A 23,979-nucleotide genomic window follows, 5' to 3' on the forward strand; every position below is an offset into this window, starting at 1 on the left:
ATCTTTTCGCATCTGAAAGTCAGGTCTTTTACAGAAGACATCTGTAATTAAGATACACTGTGTGTATTTCATACTATATAGTCATGTCATTGGAGCTGGTGAAAAAGTCTGTGTACAGAGCAGGTAGACTGGAGGTCCTCTCCGGGGAGTTTTCTTCAGCGCGTTCCCTCAGTCTAACTTCAGCACGTGAAGAAGTTGTTAGAAGGAGTCTCAAAAGGTCACTCAGGGGCTGGAGCGATGGCACAGCGGGTAGGGCATTTGCCTTGCACGCGGTCGACCCAGGTTCGATTCCAGCATCCCACATGGTCCCCTGAGCACCGCCAGGAGTGATTCCTGAGTGCAGAGCCAAGAGTAACCCCTGTGCATCGCCAGGTGTGACCCCCCCCCAAAAAAAAAAAGGCAACTCAGTATCAGGTTATGATTTTCTCTTTGTTTCGTTGTAATTGTTTTCATACTGAAATATAATATTTATTAAATGTTGAGTCCCTAGAACCTTGCATAATGCCTAGTAGGGACTCTTTATGTCCAAAACATTTGTTGAGTGAATGAATGACTTTCACAAAATCTTAAAATATTCTTAGTATCAAGGTCTTTGAACTCTTTCTTTTCTTGGGAGCTTAAAGGTGTGCTAGACTGAGTTGATACTTCTTTATGCTTTGTTCATGAGAGTTGTATTTCTGTTTTACTTCCTCCATCTAATGTATACTAAGGGAAATTCTGGAGTCCCCACAGTTGGGCTGTTATCTAATTTCCTCATTAGAATAAGCTTCTAGGAAGGTAGCCAGTATCATGTCTCCCGAGAGATCCAGCCAAAGGATAAAACAAACACCTCATATTCTTATTCAGAATGCAAGTAGGTGAGGCTTACTCGAAGTGTATATGGTTCCCAAAGAACTGAAGGGAAATTACGGCTCTTAGGGGCTGGTGTGGTAAGTGATGTGGTAGTACCTTTGTTTAATTTCTGAGTCTGCCTTTGGCTTTTGTCTAAAGTAAGATGCCTAAATAAGAGTTTATTAGACATTTTATCCACAGAGGTTTTAAAAATCACTTCTTCCAACAGTTTCTCTAACTCCATGTCTTTCTCTTACCTTAGCTGTTCCAAAGACCTAATGCGCTTGCTGTCCAGCAGTTGACGGCTGCTCAGCAACAGCAGTATGCCCTCGCAGCTGCGCACCAGCCGCACATTGGTAAGTGTTGACTCAGGTGGCCATGCCAAGTGAAGTCTAGTGTGGAGAATTCTGGGTGTTGTCAGCCCAGGAGTGTAGACTGAGTGTGAAAGTCTAGACAGAGCTTTCAAGGTAAATGACCTCTTCCTCTTGTTGTTCAAGCCATATTCCTTATTTTAAAATCGGAATTCTGATTTTAGTCCTCTAAAATTCTGATTTTAGACCTTCTAGACCTCAGCTTATGTATTGCCCTAGTATCCAGCTATTGCCTCACCAAGTTGTCTCAGGATCTTAAGTTTGCTGTCATAGGGACTAGCATGAACTGCTTTGCTAAGATTGGACGGAACAGAGTAAATCATAATCCGTTTAGCTGTGTTGTTGTGTAGATTGTGAACAAGCAACTTTCCATTTTATTAAGTTGCAAGTAGTACTTTAAATCCATTTTCCAAGAAGCATGTCTTGACATTTTACAAAAGCATGCTCATATAATTACTCATTTTAAAACTAGCATGGCCCTTTTCCTAGAGCAGTTGTTGGAGTTTTGATGTAAGTGCTTTTGTCTTATTGCCTGGCTTCTCATTCCCTACCCCGACACTTTTAAAGTTTTTTTTTTTTTTGGAAGCTTTAAATGTAAACAAGCACTGTAGAAATGTTTCTATTTTTTTAATGTATGCCCAAATTACATGATTAAATAAAGAGGAGATTTCCAGTCATGGATTGTGGTATGCATGGGGGCTTTGGGGGCAGTCTTCTGATTTAGAAAAATTAAGGTCAGGCATACAGGGCTTTTGTTTAGATCTTATATTTTATAGTTACAGATGATGGTCTCTGAAATTAGTCCTATTTAAGTCAATTGCCTTATCGGAAATAAATCCTTCCCTCCATTCCATTATACAGTATGCCTTTTGAAAAATCCTATTATGGTAATCTTTTAGAGAGTGTGCTAAATTGAAAAATATATACAGTTTTAATGTAACTCTTGAGTAAAGGCAAAAAAAAAATTGTCAGGATTATGTTAGCTTTTTTAAGAGGTTCTCTTTCAGTCTTATACTATCTTTTTTTGTTTTCTTTTTACTTCAGCTACAGCTTGAAATGAGTAGCCAAATTGTGGATTCTGGGGAGGGCTGCAGTTTTAGTCATTTGTTTTTACTGACAGGTATGTTTTCAGCAGGTTTAGCTCCCGCTGCATTTGTCCCTAATCCATACATCATCAGCGCTGCTCCCCCTGGGACGGACCCCTACACAGCTGGATTGGCTGCAGCAGCAACACTAGGTGAGATTGTCTGCTGCATGAAGGAGCTTCTCACCTGCTACAAGGTTGTTTGAGATACATATGATTCTTTGCTGTACTTTTTCACAAACCCTACCTCCAGTGGCGATTTCTCTTAAACAATGTCCAGTGCCATCTGCCTGCCAGCTCATTATCTCTACCTCAGAGAAAATAAAACCTCAGACTTTAAGATACCTAACATCAAAATAGCAAGCCTCCTCATATCCCTTTGACCCATGGAGTAACCAGTGGCTAATATTTTTCAACTTTTTTTTCCCCCTTGCCTGAGTATCTAGTATACCATAGTCTAGTCTAGAACAATGTTAAGTCCATGGCCTGAGACTTGCGGCAGACCAGTAGGACAGCGAGAAGCACAGGAAGGAAAACGTTTAAGAAATATTGGTCTAGAGCATTATGTATATATTATATATATATTTATATACATAATTTTCTTTTTTTTAATTTTGCGGACGTAGTTGGGGTGGCTTGATTTTGGCCATGCCTCAGCACTCACTGGTTACTCCTGGCAGGACTCATGGAACCATCTAAGGTTCTGGGAATCAAACCCAAGTCTGCTGTCAAGGCAAGCACCTTACTTGATGTTTTATCTCTTCATCTTCAAGAGCATTACACTTTACCTAGACTCTTACAGATTTCTGTTTTCTTTGCTTCTACCTCCTCTATTGTTTTCTAACAGAACTCTTATTCTTTGACCCCTTGGTTTAAACCTTTTGCTGACTTTTGTTTTAATCCATGTAACACAACTTACTGTAGCTTTTATCTGAGCTGGTTTAGTCCCTGCATCTTACTTGAAAAGGGCTGGTACTGGTATGTTGTTCCTTGTAACCAGTGTTTTCTGGGAACTACTGTGTGTGGCCTTCTGACGAAGATTGGGACCCGACTCACTGTATATCTTTCCATAATTTGACTATTCCTTCAACTCTCTTCCTGAATGTCACTTTATCCTCGTGCATATCGGCTACTGTTGCTCCAAATGTTCAGCTGCCTTAGATTTCTGTGTCTCAGGACACGGTTGCCTCTGTAGACTTCCATCGTTAACTCACCTTATTTGTCTGGGTTCTCCTTAGTTGCCATTGTTATCTCTGAAAGCCTTCCTTTCCCTATCATTGTCTTGTTTTGTTGTTCATGTATCTGAGGTATATTTGTTTTTGTTTTTGTTTTAAATCCTTGAGACTGAACTCTCATAGTACCTTCGCTCTTTTACTCTCTGTTACTGTCATTCTATATTGTAGATTGAATTCAACATCAGGACAAACCAGATGTCTTCCACTGTACATATTTTTTTGCAGATTCTTTCAAGTCATATTCACTCTCACTGTCATCCCGTTGCTCATCGATTTGCTCAAGCAGGCACCAGTAATGTCTCCATTGTGAGACTTGTTACTGTTTTTGGCATATTGAATGCGCCACTGGTAGCTTCTCAGGCTCTGCCATGCAGGCGAGATACTCTTGGTAGCTTGCCAGGCTTTCCGAGAGGGGCGAAGGAATCAAACTCGGGTCGGCTGCGTGCAAGGCAAGCGCCCTACCTGCTATGCTATCGCTCCAGCCCCAAGTCATATTGATCATACATATATATTTTTGTAAGATTTTAGTGATAACATACTAGCATACAGTTTATAATTATAAATTCACATTTCACTATAGCTTGTGATGGGGAAAATTTTCATAATTCCCCTTTTCTCACTTTCCCTTCCCTGCAACGAGCTCTTATCTCTACGCACGCTCGCGCGTGCACACACACAACACACATTCTCTCTCTCTCTCTCTCTCTCTCTCTCTCTCTCTCTCTCTCTCTCTCTCTCTGTCTCACTTACACATTGGGGAAATTGATTGTTTTACCATCATTAGTATTTATTGAACCTTTCTTCACTGCTTGCCAGGCTTTATGCTGAGTGCTTTTCTTTCACATGAATTGTTGAATAACTTTAAACAGGGATTTGAAGTTCAGATAGTTGTCTTGTAAAGTCAAAATTGGGGGTTGAGGGTATACATGGTGATGCTCAGGGCTTACTCCTGGCTCCTTGCTCGGGATCACTCCTAGTGGGCTCAGGGGGACCCATATGAGGTGCCAGGGATTGAGCCTAAGTCTACTGCATGCTAGGCAAGTGCCCCACCCGCTTACTATCTCTCCAGCCTTGTAAAATCACAATTCAAATGTTACAGAGTTGTGGTTAGAACCAGGTTGAACTCAGAGTTTATGCACACACTTCTGCATACTATATAACATGGTTTTGTTGTCTGTACTTTGTTTCCTCTGCGGACCTTCTTTTTAGGACTGTAAAACACTTGTCAGTGAGATCATAACTTGGTAATGGACTCATCATCTGAGCCAGACTGAAAATGACTTAAATGTTTTTACCAGAACAGGAAATGTTAACTGCCTGAACCATAAAACTGTATTCTTACAGGGTGTTAATCACACAAGACTTGAAATAGGCTTCCTGATGGCTAACCTCATGGAATGATGAGGTTTGTGGCATTTTTCTAAATTCAACCATAGGCCACAGGACCAGAGTAAAGTAGTAGAAATGTTTATTGAGAAAATTTAAAGTAGAGTACATACAAGAGTTTTTGGGCGTGGAGTGGTTGGGTGAGGTGTGGTGAAGGAGGACTGTATTAGCTGTGCTTGGGAGGCTGTGCCATCCTGAGGGCTCTGTGTGCCAGGCATGTGCTCTAGCCCTGTGAACTATTACACTGGCCCTTAAATGATGTTAAATACTTAGAGCAAGCTCCGCCCCATGTTGTAGTAGAAAAAGGTAACTAAAACACAAATAGCATTTTTTTTCTGTGTGTATCTTTTGTTTCATGTTTTACTTACTCAAGATTACTCTACTTTACAAACACTAGTTAGGTGAGTTTAAGGGCTCATCTTTAATGTGGAAATAAATCTTTTTTTACACATGTAAGATGAACATTTGTAACAAAAGGACATTGAATTAAATGCTGTTATTTGGGGAATTGTTCCTCCAATTAGAAAGGTCAGAACAATATCAGCAATATAATTATCATTGACTTATCTATCTTTCAGATATTCAGTAGGGGACATTCTGGACAATCTCAGTAGTGTAGCAGGCAAGACCCTTACCTTGCACTGATTGACCTCAGTTAAATCTCCAGTGCCTCATAGGGTCTCCTGAGCCCCATCAGGAATAAGCCCTGAGCACAGCTAGCTGTGGCACGTGCCCCCAGTATAAACAGTGTAAACTTGATATTAATTAAGAAAATTCTGGTTGGGAGACATATTTCAGCAAATTTGATCAAACCTCTCTGTCTGCTCTGGGCAGAAAGTGCATCTGTAGCTTACTGTCTGAAATGGCAAAGAAGATTAGGAATAAATCAGAATACTTAGTTCTGTTTTAGATACTTAATGAAGCCAAGCTGTAATGCTTTTATGGCAATAAAACATAATTTATTTTCAACTTTGACATGCTTATAAAAATTTCATGTTTGGAAATGGATAGCAAAAACAGGATTTAAGGTGTTTTTGTACTTGGCCAATCCTGGTTCAATCCTCAATTCTACAGAAGTGACTCCTGATTCCATATCCAGGCGTAGGACTTGAATACTGCTTGGTGTGGCCCAGCGCCTCTTCTTCTCCTGCTCCCTCTCCTCCCTTCCTCCATTCAATTCTGAAGGAAGTTCTTTTGAATGATGCATTTATTTTGATTGTGGGTGTTTGTTTGTTTTCTGAATCCATCAGTGTTCAGGACTTATTCTTTGCTCAGCACTCAGGGATCACTCCTGGTGGTGCTTGGGGAACCTTATGGTGTTCCTGGGATTTAACCCAGGTCAGCTACAGGCTGCTTGCTGTACTATCTCTCTGGTTCAGGGTGTACTTGAGTTTTATCTTCAGGTGGAAGGTGGGTTGTGTCCCTCTGTATTATTTCACTGAGCTAGGCACAACTTCACATCATGTTTTGTTCCTTTTTTAAAAACACACAGATACTCCATTTATCTCCCATTTAACTACTTTCTGTCCATCCTATGTTCTTTCTCGGGGGCGTAGCATGATACCATCCTGTCTAAGGCTTTCTTTTCCTTTCTGTTTTTAATTAGAGGTGACACCTGGGGAGGTGAAAGATGGTGACCATTGTGTGGTGCTGGGGGATCAAACTTAGTACCTTTTTTCTTCAAATCATGTTCTCTCTCATTTGAGCTTTCTCTCTGGCCTGATCTCTATCCTGCTTTTTTCTGTATGAAGTGAAGAAATTTTATTTAATAGGGAAGAAGAGAAGGTAACATGTTTAAGAGAGCGTGGGCTGCTTTAGAGAAAGAGAGGATAGAGCCCTATGAAGTAAAAGAAAGGAATTCCACACCCTGTGTGGGGATGTGGGTGATTTCCAAAATGGAATGCACCTCCATCTGTTCTTAAACCCACACCTTCCAATTTCCAAATCTCTGTTTTGATATTGCAGTGTTTTGTCCTTCTGGATTCCTTCTCTAAGACTGGTGTATGTTACTGACTTTAGAATATTTCTGTGCAGGATCTTGTTTAACAAATTTCATTTTTCTGAAAAGAGAAGTAATGATTAACCATTATCAATGGCTGTATCCTTTAATGTTTTACAGTGAGACTTGCCGCATCAGGCGTATTCTTTGGAAACCCTGAGATGGTTCTCATGACTCTAAACTTTTCCCTCGCTCTTGTTATTTCAGGGCCTGCTGTGGTTCCTCACCAGTATTATGGAGTTACTCCATGGGGCGTCTACCCTGCGAGTCTTTTCCAGCAGCAAGCAGCTGCGGCTGCCGCTGCCACTAACTCTGCTAATCAGCAGACTACCCCACAGGCTCAGCAAGGGCAGCAGCCGGTAAGTGTGACAAACTGATTCCCATGTAAGTGTGAATTTCAGTTGTCCCCTAAGAGAAACTTTGTGAATGGATGACTTCCCTCCAGCATGTTTGTATCTGAATTCAGACTCACACTTTGTATACTGGATGCATTTTATGTATAGGGCTCTTGGTTAGTGTAACTACTTGAGGCCATGGCTAGTATAGAGTTAACAGAAGGGGAAACTGTTTAGAAGATTTTTTAGGTAAGAGTAGAGAGATTAGGGGCCAGAGCAATAGTTCAGGAATAGGGCACTTGTCTTGCATATAACCCATGCAGGAGTGATCCCTGAGATCGGAGCCAGGAATAACTCCAGAGCATTAATGGGTGTGGCCCCAAAACAAACAGTAGTACAGAGGGACAAGGGGACAACCTAAACATTCAGTAAAGTTTTCTTTCTACTTACTGTAGTTAACCTACTAGCACCTTTCTCTTTCTTTCTGGCTAATTTACAAGTATTTTACTGCCAGAGGAGACATAATTATTCTTTAGTCTATTTTAGATTATCTGTTGCATATGAATCTTAAATCTGTTATATCTGTTTTAACTTAGTAATACATACTTGAGCCAGCTGCATGCAAGGCAAGCAGCTTATCCACTATGCTATCTCTCTGGACTCTACTTTTTAATTTAATTAGGAAAAGATAATTTAGACTAAAGCCAAGTATTCTTTTTATTTATTTATTTACTTATTTATTTATGTTTGCTTTTGTGGGTCACACCCGGCGATACACAGGGGTTACTCCTGGCTCTGCACTCGGAATCACTCCTGGCAGTGCTCAGGGGACCATATGGGATGCTGGGAATCGAACTTGGGCCGGCCACATGCAAGGCAAACGCCCTACCCGCTGTACTATCACTCCAGTCCTCCAAGTATTCATTTTATTTATCTATCTATCTATCTATCTATCTATCTATCTATCTATCTATCTATCTATCTATTTATTTATTTATTTATTAATTAGTGAATCACTGTGAGGGTACAGTTACAGATTTATACACTTTTGTGCTCATGCTTCCCTCATACAAAGTTCGGGAATCCATCCCTTCACCAGTGCCCATTCTCCACCACCAGTAAATCCAGCATCCCTCCCACCCTCCCCAAATCCCATCTCTCCCCACCCCACCCTGCCACTGTGGCAGGGCATTCCCTTCTGTTCTCTCTCTCTAATTAGCTGTTGTGGTTTGCAATAAAGGTATTGAGTGGCCAATGTGCTCAGTCTCTAGCCCACATTCAGCCCGCAACACCCTTCCTCCACATGGCCTTTGACCACATTATAGTTGGTGATCCCTTCTCTGAGTTGCCCTTTCCCCAGAATGTGAGGCCAGCCTCCAAACCATGGAGTCAACCTCCTGGTACTTATTTCTACAATTCTTGGGTGTTATCTCCCACTTTGTTATTCTATATACCACAGATGAGTGCAGTCTTTTTATGTCTGTCTCTCTCTTTCTGACTCATTTCACTCAGCATGAAACTTTCCATCCCAATCCACCTTAAAATTTTAGCTAGTTTATCTTTAGTAATATATTTTTGTTAGTGACCAGATTTTGGTGGCATAGTTCAGTTCTGTTATCCGGTGTATGTGAAAAATTACAGAAATAATTTGTCGACAGAAGACAATGCACAGTCCCTATTAATAATTTTTTAAGCAGTCTTTGTGTGCTTACTTTTGCTTACTTTTATATTGTGCTGTGGGACACACATCTGGTGATGCAAACATCCCTCTATGGGGACAGAAACGGGGCATATGGTATCGAGGATTACTGGAAAATAAAAACAAGTTGAGGGCCTTATGTTGCCAAGGTAGGCAACATGGCTACCCTTAAGCCATATCCATGGGCCCCTGAGGATTGTATTTAAATGGTTAATGTTGGTTTGAAGATTAAAATAACTGCTAATTTTATTGATTTATTGTTTAGGGGCCACACAGCTGTGCTCAGGACCTACTCCTGGGACTGTGCTCAGGGATCACTCTTGGCAGTGCATGAGGGACCCTAGGTGATATGGGTGGGTTGAACCCCATTTGGATGTGTATAGGTCAAGCGCTTTACTCTCTTACTATCTCTCTGGCTCTTTTTAATTCTAATTCTTGTAAGTACATGTGAATTCTCACTCTACAATTAAAAATGAGATTTGTATACCCAGGCTTATACAGATAATAAATTATTAAGATTTGAATTTGCAGCTTTAATTTTACTGTGGGCTGGAGTGATAGCACAGCAGGTAGGGCGTTTGTTTGCCTGGCAAGCTAGACTTGTTACTGTTTTCTATATGCCAAAAACAGTAGCAAGTCTCATAATGGAGACATTACTGGTGCCTGCTCGAGCTAATTGATGAGCAACGGGGTGACAGTGACAATGACAAATTTTACTATGTGTTTGTCTTCTGGTCTTACTATAATGTCTGTTCTCTAAGAAAACAGATATAGTCTTTGTTGTTCCATTAACTGGTTGCTATAGGGCAAGTTATGAAACTTCATTGAATGCAGATTCCTTGGTATAAAAATGACACAATTATTTGTAATTGAGATTTCTCTGTTATCCATAATTACAAGTCCTACTACAAAATTTTGTATTTTTTTTTTTAAATTTGGCTTCATTTTTAAGAAAATTTGATCCTTTGCAATAATCATTAAAATGAGAAGCTCCTGGGGCTGGAGCGATAGCATAGCGGGTAGGGCGTTTGCCTTGCATGAGGCCAACCCGGGTTCGAATCCCAGCATCCCATATGGTCCCCTGAGCACCGCCAGGAGTAATTCCTGAGTGCAAAGCCAGGAGTAACCCCTGTGCTTCGCCGGGTGTGACCCAAAAAGCAATAAAATAAAATGAGAAGCTCTTTTTCAAGTTTTGCTTTTGACCTTTTGGCCTTAATATTTTGTCTGAATAATTGTAGGAACTTTTATAAAAGTTGGTGACAGAATTGAAGTGATAGTGTATCATGTAGGGTGCTTGCTTTGCATGTATCCAACCTGAGTTTGATCCCCAGCACCTCGGGGATTACTCAGCTCCCCAAACAAAACAAAATTAAAAAGTCTGTCATCAAAAGCTGAGATTAGACTTGTACTTTTGAAAATAAATATAAATGTTGCAGTTTGTCAGTGCTTTGTATTGATATAAGTAGTAAGCTTAACTCCTGGTATTGTACTTTAAAAAGTGAAAATTTAGGGCAGCAGGTAAGGATTTTGCCTTGGGTTCCCTCACCCCAGGTTCCGTCCCTGGCACCCCAGATGCTCGCTGAGGCCTGCAGGAGTGATCCTGAGTTCAGAAGCCCTGAGCACAAGCTTGGTGTATTCCAAAAACTTTTTTTAAAAATAGTTATTTTTGTTGGTTAGGTTTAAAATGTTAGCAGTATAATTTTATATACTTGTTTCTATAATGAATACTTGACAACTATTGATGAAATGAAAGTACATGGAAGTAGGCTGCTGACTTTAGAATTTCCACTGTTACGGTACCCCATAGAGGATTTCTTGCATTGACAAGAAGGAAACAGGTTTCTCTCTTCATTGAAACAGGGTTCATTAATCTCCTGTCTCTGCACCTTGGCCACTACCGCCCCTACAGTTTTTTTCACTCATCTTGTAAATAAACAGAAGCCCGTGATAATGGTGCTCTCATTGCCATTTTATTAATTCTCCAGCAGTTTTTAACTATTAGGAATTGCCACATCTTTCGTTTTTAGTTTTAAAAAATTTTATTGAATCACCGTAAATTACAAAGTTATTCATGATTAAGTTTTAGGCATACAGTGTTCTAGCACTGATCCTGTCACCAGTGTCCTCTTCCCTCCTCCACTCTTCCCAGTTTCCTTCCTACCTCTCAGCTTGTCTCTGTGGCAGGCATTTTTCCCCCCTCTTTTTCCTCATCTCTGCCCCTTTTTAGGCACTGTGGTTTACTCTCCTGTCACTGATGGGGTACTATGCATGTTGCTTTACCTCTTTTCAGTACCTAATCCTGGTCCCTCTAGCATTGTCACAGTGGTCACTTCCCTGGCCTTATATATATTTGTTCATGTCTACATTTCTGCTTTTTCTTTATTGAGAGCTCTTCTGGGTTTTTGGTTAGGCCTCACTTAAGTCTTGGTCCATATATTTACTGTGCAACACCTTTTCACTCTTAAGTAGATTGAAGTGTTTTATTTCTACAAAGTTAGAAAGTTTTTTTGCAATGTAAAATTTGTCTACTTTTTTAAAAAAATTCTATAATGCAATATTTTCTTTTTTTTTTTTTTTTTTTTTTTTTTTTTTTTAATTTATTTATTTTTAATTAGAGAATCACCGTGAGGGTACAGTTACAGATTTATACACTTTTGTGCTTATACTTCCCTCATACAAAGTTTGGAACCCATCCCTTCACCAGTGCCCGTTCTCCACCACCCGTAAACCCAGTGTCCCTCCCACCCTCCCCAATCCCATCTCCCCCCCACCCCACCCTGCCACTGTGGCAAGGCATTCCCTTCTGTTTTCTCTCTCTAATTAGCTGTTGTGGTTTGCAATAAAGGTGTTGAGTGGCCGCTGTGCTCAGTCTCTAGCCCTCATTCAGCCCGCAACTCCCTTCCCCCACATGGCCTTCGACTACAATGTAGTTGGTGATCGCTTCTCTGAGTTGACCTTTCCCCGGAACGTGAGGCCAGCCTCGAAGCCATGGAGTCAACCTCCTGGTACTTATTTCTACAGTTCTTGGGTGTTAGTCTCCCACTCTGTTATTCTATATACCATAGATGAGTGCAATCTTTCTATGTCTGTCTCTCTCCTTCTGACTCATTTCACTCAGCATGAAACTTTTCATGCCCATCCACTTGACTACAAAATTCTTGACCTCCTTTTTTCTAACAGCTGCATAGTATTCCATTGTATAGATGTACCAAAGTTTCCTCAACCAGTCATCCGTTCTGGGGCATTCGGGTTTTTTCCAGATTCTGGCTATTGTAAACAGTGCTGCGATGAACATACATGTGCAGATGTTGTTTCGATTGTACTTTTTTGCCTCTCTGGGATATATTCCCAGCAGTGGTATTGCTGGGTCAAATGGGAATTCAATATCTAATTTTTTGAGAGTCGTCCAAATTGTTTTCCAGAAGGGCTGAACCAGTCGGCATTCCCACCAGCAGTGAAGAAGGGTCCCTTTCTCCCCACATCCTCTCCAACAGCGGTTGCTTTTGTTCTTTTGGATGTGTGCTAGTCTCTGTGGTGTGAGGTGGTATCTCAAAGTTGTTTTGATCTGCATCTCTCTGATGATTAGTGATGCAGAGCACTTTTTCATGTGCCTTTTGGCCATTCGTATTTCTTCCTTGGTAAAGTTTCTGTTCATTTCTTCGCCCCATTTTTTGATGGGGTTGGATGTTTTCTTCTTGTAGAGTTCAACCAGTGCTTTATATACCATTGATATCAACCCCTTATCTGATGGGTATTGTGTAAATATCCTTTCCCATTCTGTGGATAGTCTTTGTATTCTGGTCACTGTATCTCTTGCGGTGCAGAAGCTTTTAAGTTTAATGTAGTCCCATTTGTTGATCTCTGTTTTTACTAGATTGCTTAGTTCCGTGTCACGTTTGAAGATACCTTTATCTTCAATATCGTGGAGGGTTTCGCCGACCTTGTCTTCAATGTACCTTATGGTTTGTGGTCTAATGTTGAGGTCTTTAATCCATTTTGATCTGACTTTTGTGCATGGTGTCAGGTCAAGGTCTAAACCCATTTTTTTGCATGTGGTTGTCCAGTTGTGCCAGCACCATTTGTTAAAGAGGCTTTCCTTGCTCCACTTCACATCTCTTGCTCCCTTATCAAAGATTAGATGGTCATACATTTGGGGTTGTGTGTAGGGATATTCCACCCTGTTCCATTGGTCTACGGCTCTGCCTTTGTTCCAGTACCATGCTGTTTTAATTGTTACTGCTTTGTAGTAAAGTTTGAGGTTGGGGATGGTGATGCCTCCCATCATCTTTTTCCCAAGAATTGTTTTAATAATGCAATATTTTCTAATAGTCATTAGCTATTGAGTATCTTTACCTACAGGGTACCAAGTATTATTTCTTGGAGACAGTGATGATTAATACTTTGTTAATCTGCAATATAGCCATTTTTGTCACTACTTTCACAAACAAGGAACTATGAGACTTTGGATGAGTTGAGTGTCCACAAATTTCTTCTTGACAATCTTGACAGCTCTGTTTACATTATGCTCATTTAATTAGTATTTCTTGGTGATTAATAGTGTTCCTGTTTACTTTTTTTTTTTTTTCTTTCTGGGTCACACCCGGCGATGCACAGGGGTTACTCCTGGCTCTACACTCAGGAATTACCCCTGGCCGTGCTCAGGGGACCATATGGGATGCTGGGATTTGAACCTGGGTCGGCCACGTGCAAGGCAAACACCCTACCTGCTGTGCTATCTTTCCAGCCCTGTGTTTACATATTTTAAACCAAGTGGTGATACTCTATACCCAGATACCTGGCTATATTATAATTTGGGAATAAGTTACAATGGACGTGGTCTGGAAGTAATTTTGCATTTAAATATGTTGCTAAATGCATTGTTTATAAACTTTGGTGATTTTTTCCCTTTTTATTTATTTTTAGCTTTTCTATATTGATGGAATATACAGATTTTTTTTTTTTTTTTTTTTCTTTTTGGGTCACACCCGGCGATGCACAGGGGTTACTCCTGGTTCTACACTCAGGAATTACTCCTGGCGGTGCTCAGGGGACCATATGGGATGCTGGGATTTGAACCCGGGTCGGCCGCGTGCAAGGCAAACGCCCTACCCGCTGTGCTATCGCTCCAGCCCTGGAATATACAGACCTTATAAAATAGATACCTTAGTGCTCTCAGAATAAGTATAATTATTAGCATGTTAACATTAGTATCTGTTGAGTTAATAAAAAGTGGATTCTGTATTATAGTAATAGAACTTTTATCTGCAGTGATTATATCTCTGTTCTTGACTGATCCTAATTTCTACTTAGATTGCTGTATGTTTATGTAATTTATGAGAGAAGAAGTAGAAATAGTTATGCCAGAGACCTGCTCAATCAAATCTGGTGAGCTCATTTGAACCTTGATGAGTAGGAATACAGTGTTATAGGTAAAGAAAATGTTCTCTATTCAGAAAGAAAATATACTTCTTTGCAAAGGTACAGAAATTTTAACTTAATTATGTGGATAAATTACTTGTCTTCATGCTACTAAGCCTCATAACTATTCCTATCTCTTTCTTCTTTACTATTTTTGGTAAGCACTGATGTGATTGAGTGATTGTTGTATGTTTTTATTCATTACTTTATCCCTAGTACTAGCGGATGGGAGGTATTTCGTATTCAGTTATTGAATGATTCTTCACTTTTGCATTATTTTGGCACATGTTGTATACATGTATACATATATACATTTAAACTAAGAATGGTGGAATGAGGGGATTGGAGAGATAGTACAGTGGGCAGGGCTCTTTCCTTGCCCGGGGCCAATGCCAGTCAGTCCCTGCACACCATATGGCCCCCGAGCCTGCCAGAATTTATTCTTGAGTACAGAGGCAGGAGTGAGCCCTGGGCACAGCAGGGAATGTCCCCCAAACAAAATAAAAAAGTAGAATACAAAATTTCACAATATGAATATTTTTAATTAAGTTGGTCATTTTGATTTGTTTTGGTTTTGAGTCACATTTGGCAATTCTCGGGTTATTCCTGGCTCTTTACTCAGGAATTACTTCTGGTGGTGCTCTGGGGACCTGTGGGGTATCGGGGATTGAACCTGGGTCTGCTTCGTGCATGGTATGACCCTTACCCTCTGTACTATCTCTCCAGCCTGTTCATTTAGGTGTGGGTGTTTTTTTTTTTGGGGGGGGGGGGGGCACACCTGGCTCTGCACTCAGGAATTACTCCTGGCGGTGGTCATGGGACCATATGGGATGCTGGGAATTGAACCCGGGTCGGCCGCGTGCAAGGCAAACACCCTACCCGCTCTGCTATCGATCCAGCCCTTGTTCATTGAGTTTTTATCCTAACAGCTATGCCATATAATACCATTGTAATAGGAAAAATGTTTTTAACCCATTTTGGTGGTGGGGGGATTGGGGCAGTGCTTATTCTTGGCTCTGTGCTCAGGGATCACTCCTGGCAGACTCCAGGGACCATATGGGGTTCTGGGAATCAAACCCAGGTCAGCTGCATGCAAGGCAAGTGCTCTAGACCTACCTAGTGTACTATCGCTCTGGCCTGTCAACCATTAATTTTTAAAAGTTGGACTGTTTAACTTAACATGTAGTGGACCGTGGAGATTGCCAATAAAAAGAAAGTAGTTAATGTATTTCTGTCTTTCAGGTTCTCCGTGGAGGAGCCAGCCAGCGTCCTTTGACCCCAAATCAGAACCAGCAGGGACAACAAACAGATCCACTAGTGGCAGCTGCAGCAGTGAATTCTGCCCTTGCTTTTGGACAAGGACTGGCTGCAGGCATGCCAGGTAAGACTGTATTGTTGTTCCTAATACTTGGAGAAAGGAATGCTAGGATTCAGAGGAGCGTAAGCACTGCTTTTCGCTTACTTAGGCATGTCCTATTTTTGTGATTGGCAAGGATGACATCCACTTGCCCTCTCTTAGACTATATAGTTCATTGATGAGAGCACAAATTGTTCTGAGCCAATCTTAAGTTTTGATGTTGGAAATAAGCAGATCTCTACACTTTTCTTTTGATAATGATCTTATTTTGTCTCAATATTCTTAACAGCAGTTAGTATCACTGGAAAGACGTTAGTCTTTATACTGATATTTTCAAATGACATATGGTGAAGAAATTTCCCATTATTCCTTGATAGTGGTCATGCCTTACATATCTAGAATAGTAGAGATATTTTGTAACTTCCTACATGTGATCAGTATGTATCTCTAATTATTATTCTTGACTCACTATTACCTGGTCCTTGATCTTTGCATATGAATTAGTTTGCAGTTTTTCCTTTGAAACCGGTCCCTAAGAGACCTCAGCATGAATTTATGGATCCTTATTGATCATAGAGATATCAAGATTAATCAATATTTGAGTTCAATAAATAACTTTAATTGCTTTTCTGTTGTTAGTTGTGAAGTATTTATGTTTTATCAGGAGAACACTTATTTCTCCTATGGTTCAATAGGAGTTGGAGATATCTTACATAGTATTGGAAGATTCGACTCACTTAACCCTGTCAGGAATTTTCCTGTAAAATTGCAGGGTATTTATTCCTAGATTATTATGTCATGGAAATACTATAAATGTAATAATTTCTGTGACTTGCCATTTGGGTAATCAAGGAAGCAAACATTTTTTATTTGTATGAATCAGTATATGTTTGCTTATAACAGTCTTCATTAGCCCCTCAAAAATTTGCATTCTCTATCCCACCAGATTCCTTTCTAATATTTAGTGGCTGATAAGTGACTCTAGCTCTTATTTGGTGTACTCCATGGTGTGTGACACACCGTCATACCTATCTTTTAACTTAATCTGCATAGAGCTTTTGCAGTAGGTATTATTACTTTTCTCACTTTAACAGATGAGTGATACAGATCTGTAAGCATTGAAGTCATGGTGTCACTGTAGTTTTATCTGTCCCTAAAGTTTATGTAGCACTATGTAGCACTGTTGTTCTGTTGTCATCGATTTGCTTGAGCGGGCACCAGTAACATCTCCATTGTGAGACTTGTTGTTACTGTTTTGGCATATTGAATACACCACAGGGAGCTTGCCAGGCTCTGTTGTGTGGGCGTGATACTCTCGGTAGCTTGCCCGGCTTTCCGAGGGATGGAGGAATCGAACCCAGGTCGGCAGCATGCAAGGCAAATGCCTTATTCACTGTGCTTTCGCTCCAGTCCTAAAGTTTATGACTATAGTTTTCTGGTATTCAGAAGATAATTATAGGTTTCATTATTTTACTTAAACTATTGACTCCATATTCCCAGGTTATCCAGTCTTGGCTCCTGCAGCTTACTATGACCAAACTGGTGCACTTGTAGTAAATGCAGGAGCAAGAAATGGTCTTGGAGCTCCTGTTCGACTTGTAGCTCCTGCCCCAGTCATCATTAGTTCCTCAGCTGCACAAGCAGGTGAGTTATGCATCTCAGTGAACAGCAATCTAAATTGGGCAGTGGATGAAATTCTTAAAATATATGTTGAAATATACTAATTAGCAATTCTCTGCATGGCAGTTCCACCAATACTGTTTCAAAGATGGAATCAGAAGCTGCAAGTGACATCAGTAGATTCTGATCATGGGAGTAGCATGTAACAGTGGCTAGAAGCAAGGACCCACTCTACTGAGAACCTAGGGTTACTCACAGTGGTGACCTGGACAGAAACCCAAGACTGATGGCACAGAAATCTATTTCATTATTTTAAGATGTATTTTTGTTGTTGCTTTCTGTTTTTGGTGATTTTTATGCAGAGGGCCAGTAGTAGATGAAGTGGGGACAAGTGGCAGAATAACCAGTTTTGGTTTGGGGGTTTATAGCTTTCTGTTATATATGTTTATGTAATTAGGGATAATAATGGGAACATCTAGAAAGAACAACATGGTTACGTGTTTTAGTAATTTGAAGGATGTTAATACATGGTTTATTGTGGTTTCGGAAAAGAAAGAGTATTTACCGATTATAGTTGAAGTTTAGCGTTTAGGAAGCAATTGTATATAAACAGGAGGGGGGTATATGTGAAATCTGTACCTGGTTAAGTGTACAGCTTCTTTAAAGCCATCAGCATGGTCAGTTTTCTCCAGTGGTAATTTTGGCTTCAAATTGAAATGGTGGCTTCAGATAAAGGGATCAAAGAGAGATTTTTTTCAAGTGCTTTACAAGGGTTGTGTTGCTTTGAAAAAATATGGCAGCATTAAAAGCTTTTCAGAAAAGTATAACAATGTAATTTGGAATGTAGCCCATTCTCTTCCTGGCCAAATGGTTTACTTTCTTCTTCATAGCTGTTGCAGCGGCTGCAGCTTCAGCAAACGGAGCAGCTGGTGGTCTTGCCGGAACAACAAATGGACCATTTCGCCCTTTAGGAACCCAGCAGCCTCAACCCCAGCCCCAGCAGCAGCCCAGCAACAACCTGGCATCCAGCTCTTTCTATGGCAGCAACTCCCTGAGCAGCAATTCCCAGAGCAGCTCCCTCTTCTCCCAGGGCTCGGCCCAGCCTGCCAACACATCGTTGGGATTTGGAAGCAGCAGCTCCCTGGGCGCCACGCTGGGATCAGCCCTTGGAGGATTTGGAACAGCAGGTAGAAATCATACTGGTGTGCTCTTAAGAAAGGAGTTTTTATTGTTTGTACATCATTTTGGAACACTGACAGTGCGTGGAACCGTGGACAGTTGCCACAGACAGATCTGGACTGGGCCCCGGGGGAATCCAGCCATCCCACGTATCTCGGAGATGGATGGATTGTTGAAGTCAAGTCAGATACTTAGGGCCTCTACAGGGGTTTTCGCTCAGGTTGTTGTTTATATTCTTATTGTTAGTTTGCTTCAGTGATAGGAGACCAGGGAAAATTTGTAAAGAATTGGCAACAATGTGGAGAGAAGAAATGTGTGTGTTAAACACTAAGGAAGGTGATCACATACAGGGTGTTAGACAGTTGAGACCCACAGCTGAGAGCTTGGCCTGGAGAACTTTGAATTTTTGCATTTTCCCAAGTCTTTTGAGAAGAACTAAGGTTGATACTGTGGAAAAGGGCGAGAAATGGGATATTAGAACAAGATCTTTAAAATTGTTTTGATAGGGGTAAAAAACTGGGAACTAGTGACAAACAATGGGATCACTGCAATATTGCTAAATTAATGTGATTTCAAAACTGAACAATACGTGTGAGAGAAAGTATCTTAAGTTGGAATTGGGGACTATTAATTTGATTGAACCCATTGAGAAAACAGGCTTTCAAATATGTCTTGTGTAGTGGGACGATACCCCATTTACAGATCTCTTTTCTGTACTCCGTTTTCTACTGGAACCTTTGGGTTGATGAAAGGCATTCTTTCTAGCCCATTTTCTTTCACCTTTTCCATAGCTTTTATGGCCGTCAGAGCTTTATAACCCTCTCCTATCCCATATGTGACACAAAAGGAAGGTAAATTTAGCAAATGTGTGATGGTTTGAGCAAAAATTTCATGTTAACCTAAGCCATGTCCTCTTATTAGTTTCCCTGACCCTAGATCTTGTCACATGTAGAGTTAGGATATATCTGCTGACAGATTTGCAGTGGTAAGGAGTCTGGATCAAATGTTAGGAACAGGTCACTGGGCTTGTTCTTCTAAGAACAGGCCTGTTCTTATCTGCATTGTTTTAATTCCATTTTAGTTGCAAACTCCAACACTGGCAGTGGCTCCCGCCGTGATTCCCTGACTGGCAGCAGTGACCTTTATAAGAGGACATCGAGCAGCTTGACCCCCATTGGACACAGTTTTTATAACGGCCTTAGCTTTTCCTCCTCTCCTGGACCCGTGGGCATGCCTCTCCCTAGTCAGGGACCAGGACATTCACAGACACCACCTCCTTCCCTCTCTTCACATGGATCCTCTTCAAGCTTAAACCTGGGTAAGAACGATTACTCTAACCCCACCGTGAACTCTAGAAATCTCTTGTCACTGGATGACATTAGAATAACTTTGCATATGCAAAGGCAACAGTCCCTTTATACTAGAATTGTCCTGGGTGTTCTGTGCCTTCCTTAAGTACCTTATGTTATTTAGACTGTACCTAGACAACACAGTAGTTTGGGGCTGAATAAAGTTTGGGTGCAGCCCCTATAGGTTCACTTCAGATTTAGTGTGTACATCCTTGGCTACTTAATGAGAATCTTTCATAATAAACACAATACAAGTTTAAGTAAGGCTAGAAAACACAGACAGAGGAAAAGAATGAATGTATTTATGCAGTCTCAAAACTGAAATTTCAGTTTGTATTTTGCTTTTTTTTTTTTAAAGACTACTCCCTCATACACATTTTATATCTTCTTCACGTATCACGTTTTACTGAATTTTTATCTTATTCTTTAAAAATTAGTTGCATATACATTCTGAAACCCATATGTAATAAATAGGTGTATATTTCTGAGGTAGATTTTTAGGTTGTCAAATGTATGGGCTTTTTCAAATAACATCAAGATTGTAGATAAAGTAGAGGGAAATAATTCTAAGCTAGCAGACTATGTGAAAAAACTTATTTTGATGTAGTAAATTTCTGAATTTCCAGAAATAGGAAGTTCTTTTCTTATCTCAGAAACATGGTGTATACGCTCTTTCTACAATTAAATGTTTCAAACTCAATTATTGTTTTATTTTATAGACGGTGAAATTGGCATATAGATATTCAGTGCCTGTATAATTTATTTTATAACCCGGGATAATTATAAGAGTAAATGTGGGTGCTTCAGTCATAATAGTCTTCATCAGTACTGTTTTCTGAAAAGTCATGTATAACTACTTTATCAAGATTTTGTTTTTTTAAAAAAAGTTTTGTTTTTATAATTTAAAAAAAGTTCAGTTTTTGGCTTTAATGTAGAGGTTCTAGGGGCCACTTCTTGGGCACTGGGGCAGATGTTTAGGCCTCGGGATGTAATGTCACTTGGACAAGGCAGGTCTTGAGCATCCACCTGAGCCAAAGTCAGCAGTGTGAGGGTAAAGTGGTACCTGAAGTAGAATCTCCTGTCCAAATTTTCATGCAAAGACTGTACCCCTGATCTATTTCCGAGTCCCACAATTTAGTTTTGTTTTCATAAAAATTTATATTCATAGCAAAATGTGTGTGTAGCCCTCCTCCCACCACCCCCTAAATATTTTTTATTTGATGAGCCCATTTTGAGATGTCATCTTACTTTAAAATTCCTGATTTAAACACTTTCTTCACCTACTAATCAGTAAGATAAAATGTGACTTTATGGGGACTAGAGAGATAATACAGAGATTGAGGTACTTGCCTTACACATGGCCGAGCCAAATTATCCCCAGCTTTGCACATGTTTCTCTGAGTACAGAGTCATGAGTAAGCCCTGAATGGATATGGAAAAAAAGGTGACTTTAAAAAAGGTTGCTTTATGTATTCAGAAATGAGGGCTGTCTGGCTGAGGAAAAATACCGTGCTTTGATTTCAAAAGATCAAGAATGGGGAATGATTTATTTAAAAAAAAAAAAGTCTGGGGCTGAAGCAGTAGTACAGCAGGTAGGATGTTTGCCCAGCATCCCATATGGTCCCCTGAGCACCACCAGGAGTAATTCCTGGGTTCAAAGCCAGGAGTAACCTCTGTGATTGCCAGGTAGGCCCAAAAAGCAAAATAAAATGTCTTACAGTCTTAAAAAATTGTAAGAGCATTGTATATTTGAAAGAGTTGCATGATAAGGCAAAACTGTAGTCTATTGCGTATACTTTAGTGTTTATGCATCTTGAAGTTTCATGTGTTAAGGACTACATGGTTGAGCTCATTTCAGGTTCTATATGGACATTACTGTTTAAAAACAATTGTTGACATTCCTTAACAGGTAGTTAAAGGGAATGGAATATGTTGCAGAATGATGTTTCTTAGCAATGGGATAACTGAGGGGTGATGTGGGGAGATTAGAAGGGGTTAGATAAAAATCAAACTTAGCAAGAAAGAATAAATATTTATTGAAAAATTACTAACTGCCACTGCTTTTGATTTCTGTACATGTAACCCTGGAATGTTCCATTGTCAGGCCAATGATACAAAGTAAGGAAATGAACTTAAATATCTTGTCTAGCTCTTCTTATTTTTCAGCAAATTTAATCCTAAAAGTTTTGACTCCCAAACTTACAGTATTTGTATATATCTTATTACATATGTGGCCAGGATATTGCTTAACTGGTGGATATTCAGATTCAGAAATTATACCTTTTCTTTGTGTAAACATTTCAACTGTGCATCTCATGCTGAGTACTTAACAGTCTGCCAAAAACTTATTTTAGTCTTGAAGGTAAGATGGTTTTTAATGTTCCACTGTTAAGTGCAAAAGAAGCTAACAACAAAATATCAGTGAGTGTAGTTATATTCTGATAAAATTTTTTATCAAAAATAGGTGGCAGGGGGCTGGAGAGATAGCACAGCGGGTAGGGCGTTTGCCTTGCACGCGGCCGATCTGGGTTCAATTCCCAGCATCCCATATGGTCACACAAGTACCGCCAGGGGTAATTCCTGAGTGCATGAGCCAGGAGTAACCCCTGTGCATTGCTGAGTGTGACCCAAAAAGAAAAAAAAAAGGTGGCAGATCAGATATATCCCACAGTCTGTATGCTGAATGCTGCAGCTCATGTTGGAAAATGGAGCTGGAATCATTATTAGCATACACAGTGCCTTTCTCCATTCTGGTACCCAATATCTAGTAATTTAATGGGATACTTCCTAATTCATGTTTTTCTGTGAAGTAGGAAATAATACTCATACAAGTTATTTCTTATCTTAACATAATGGCTTTTGCTATCCACCTTTTATTTTTAACAATTTTTGCTGTTCACTTTTAAAATTGCCTTTATAGCACCAGGGCAATGATCCATTAGGTAGAGCATTTGCCTTTTACATTGTTGACCTGGGTTCAATCCCTGGCATCCCATATGGTTCCCCGAACACTGCAAGGAGTAATTCATGACTGCAGAGCCAGGAGTAACCCCTGAGCATTGTTTGGTGTGGCACCAAAACAAAGCAAAACAAAATTCCTTGACTTTCTTAAGCAGCTTATATGCATGTATTTTCTTCATACTTCTGTTGGTGTATATAGTACATAAATCATACGTAGCATTTCTGAAGAAGACTTTTACTGTGATCAGTAGAAGTTTGCCTCACTTCATTGTGCCTCTGTGAGCACAGGGTTCTTGAGTGCTTTCATCTAAGCTCAGAAAAATTGGCGACTCTCAAAACATTTAGTACAAGAAATTAACCTTGTGTTGCCAGATGTTTATTGAACATAACATGACTTCTGTTAAACCACTTCACTGCTGATACCAGACATCGATTTTGTTTTTTTGTCACTGACTAATGAAATAGTAGCACCCACTCGCACTTTCTTTCACCTTCTCTTTCCTGTGTAGAACATAGTTGTTCTAGCTAGGAAAACATGGTCTTGGTGTGGTTTGTTGACTTTCCTCATATCTCATAACTGCAGGCGCACCCTAGACCCCTGTTTCTGTTACCCAGCTCTGGTCTCTCGAACCATTTCTACGCCAGTCCCAGCACTCAGACGTGACAGTATCACTTCATAGGTCAAGCCACGTGTTGAATGACATCTAACACTTTTTTTTTTTAAGTTAGATTTTTTAAAAATTTAGGCACCACGATTTACATAGTTGTTCCTAGTAGGGTTTCAGGCACCCCATGTTCTGAAGCCAGCCCCACCGCCAGTGTGACCATCTCTTCACCATGTCCCCAGGTCCCTCCCTGCCTCCCTGACAGCACAGAGTTTAGTTGCTGTAGTTGGTGTCCGCCACTTGCAGTGGTGTTAGCTCTGTTTCACCTAACATTTTTTAATGGGGGTTTTCACTGTGAATTATTGATTTAAAGACCAGGTTTCATTTTATTTGGACTGTGGGCCCCTCTCTGTGGGTGCACAGGGAGCACTCTGGAATAGCGCTTGGGCGCATATGGTGTAAGGACTGGAGCCTCTCCTGCATGCAAAACATGAGCGCTTGCCCTTGGGCTAGCTCACCAGCCCACCCAAAGTAATTTTTTTCACTTAAT

General features: G+C 40.3%; 1 protein-coding gene and 1 non-coding gene across 14 annotated transcripts in view; both read left to right on the forward strand.

Moving 5' to 3' along the window:
* The window catches only part of PUM1 (pumilio RNA binding family member 1), a 143,764-nt gene that overhangs the window by 87,991 nt on the left and 31,794 nt on the right, over nucleotides 1–23,979 (forward strand). For 7 of the 13 annotated variants that reach the window (XM_055138323.1, XM_055138326.1, XM_055138324.1 and 4 more), the window contains 7 exons: nucleotides 1,094–1,187; nucleotides 2,323–2,439; nucleotides 7,114–7,265; nucleotides 15,601–15,739; nucleotides 17,216–17,359; nucleotides 18,226–18,522; nucleotides 19,596–19,832. In XM_055138323.1, the coding sequence (XP_054994298.1) occupies nucleotides 1,094–1,187; nucleotides 2,323–2,439; nucleotides 7,114–7,265; nucleotides 15,601–15,739; nucleotides 17,216–17,359; nucleotides 18,226–18,522; nucleotides 19,596–19,832 (1,180 nt within the window). The remainder of the gene's footprint in view (nucleotides 1–1,093; nucleotides 1,188–2,322; nucleotides 2,440–7,113; nucleotides 7,266–15,600; nucleotides 15,740–17,215; nucleotides 17,360–18,225; nucleotides 18,523–19,595; nucleotides 19,833–23,979) is intronic. The other 6 variants (XM_055138329.1, XM_004603539.2, XM_004603540.2 and 3 more) reach the window with 2 other exon arrangements.
* LOC129405364 (small nucleolar RNA SNORD103/SNORD85) lies at nucleotides 15,843–15,921 on the forward strand. Its single transcript, XR_008630520.1, has one exon. It is a non-coding gene; the product is annotated as a small nucleolar RNA SNORD103/SNORD85 (small nucleolar RNA).

Source organism: Sorex araneus, chromosome 5, assembly GCF_027595985.1.
Source record: "Sorex araneus isolate mSorAra2 chromosome 5, mSorAra2.pri, whole genome shotgun sequence".
Taxonomy (NCBI): Eukaryota; Metazoa; Chordata; class Mammalia; order Eulipotyphla; family Soricidae; genus Sorex; species Sorex araneus.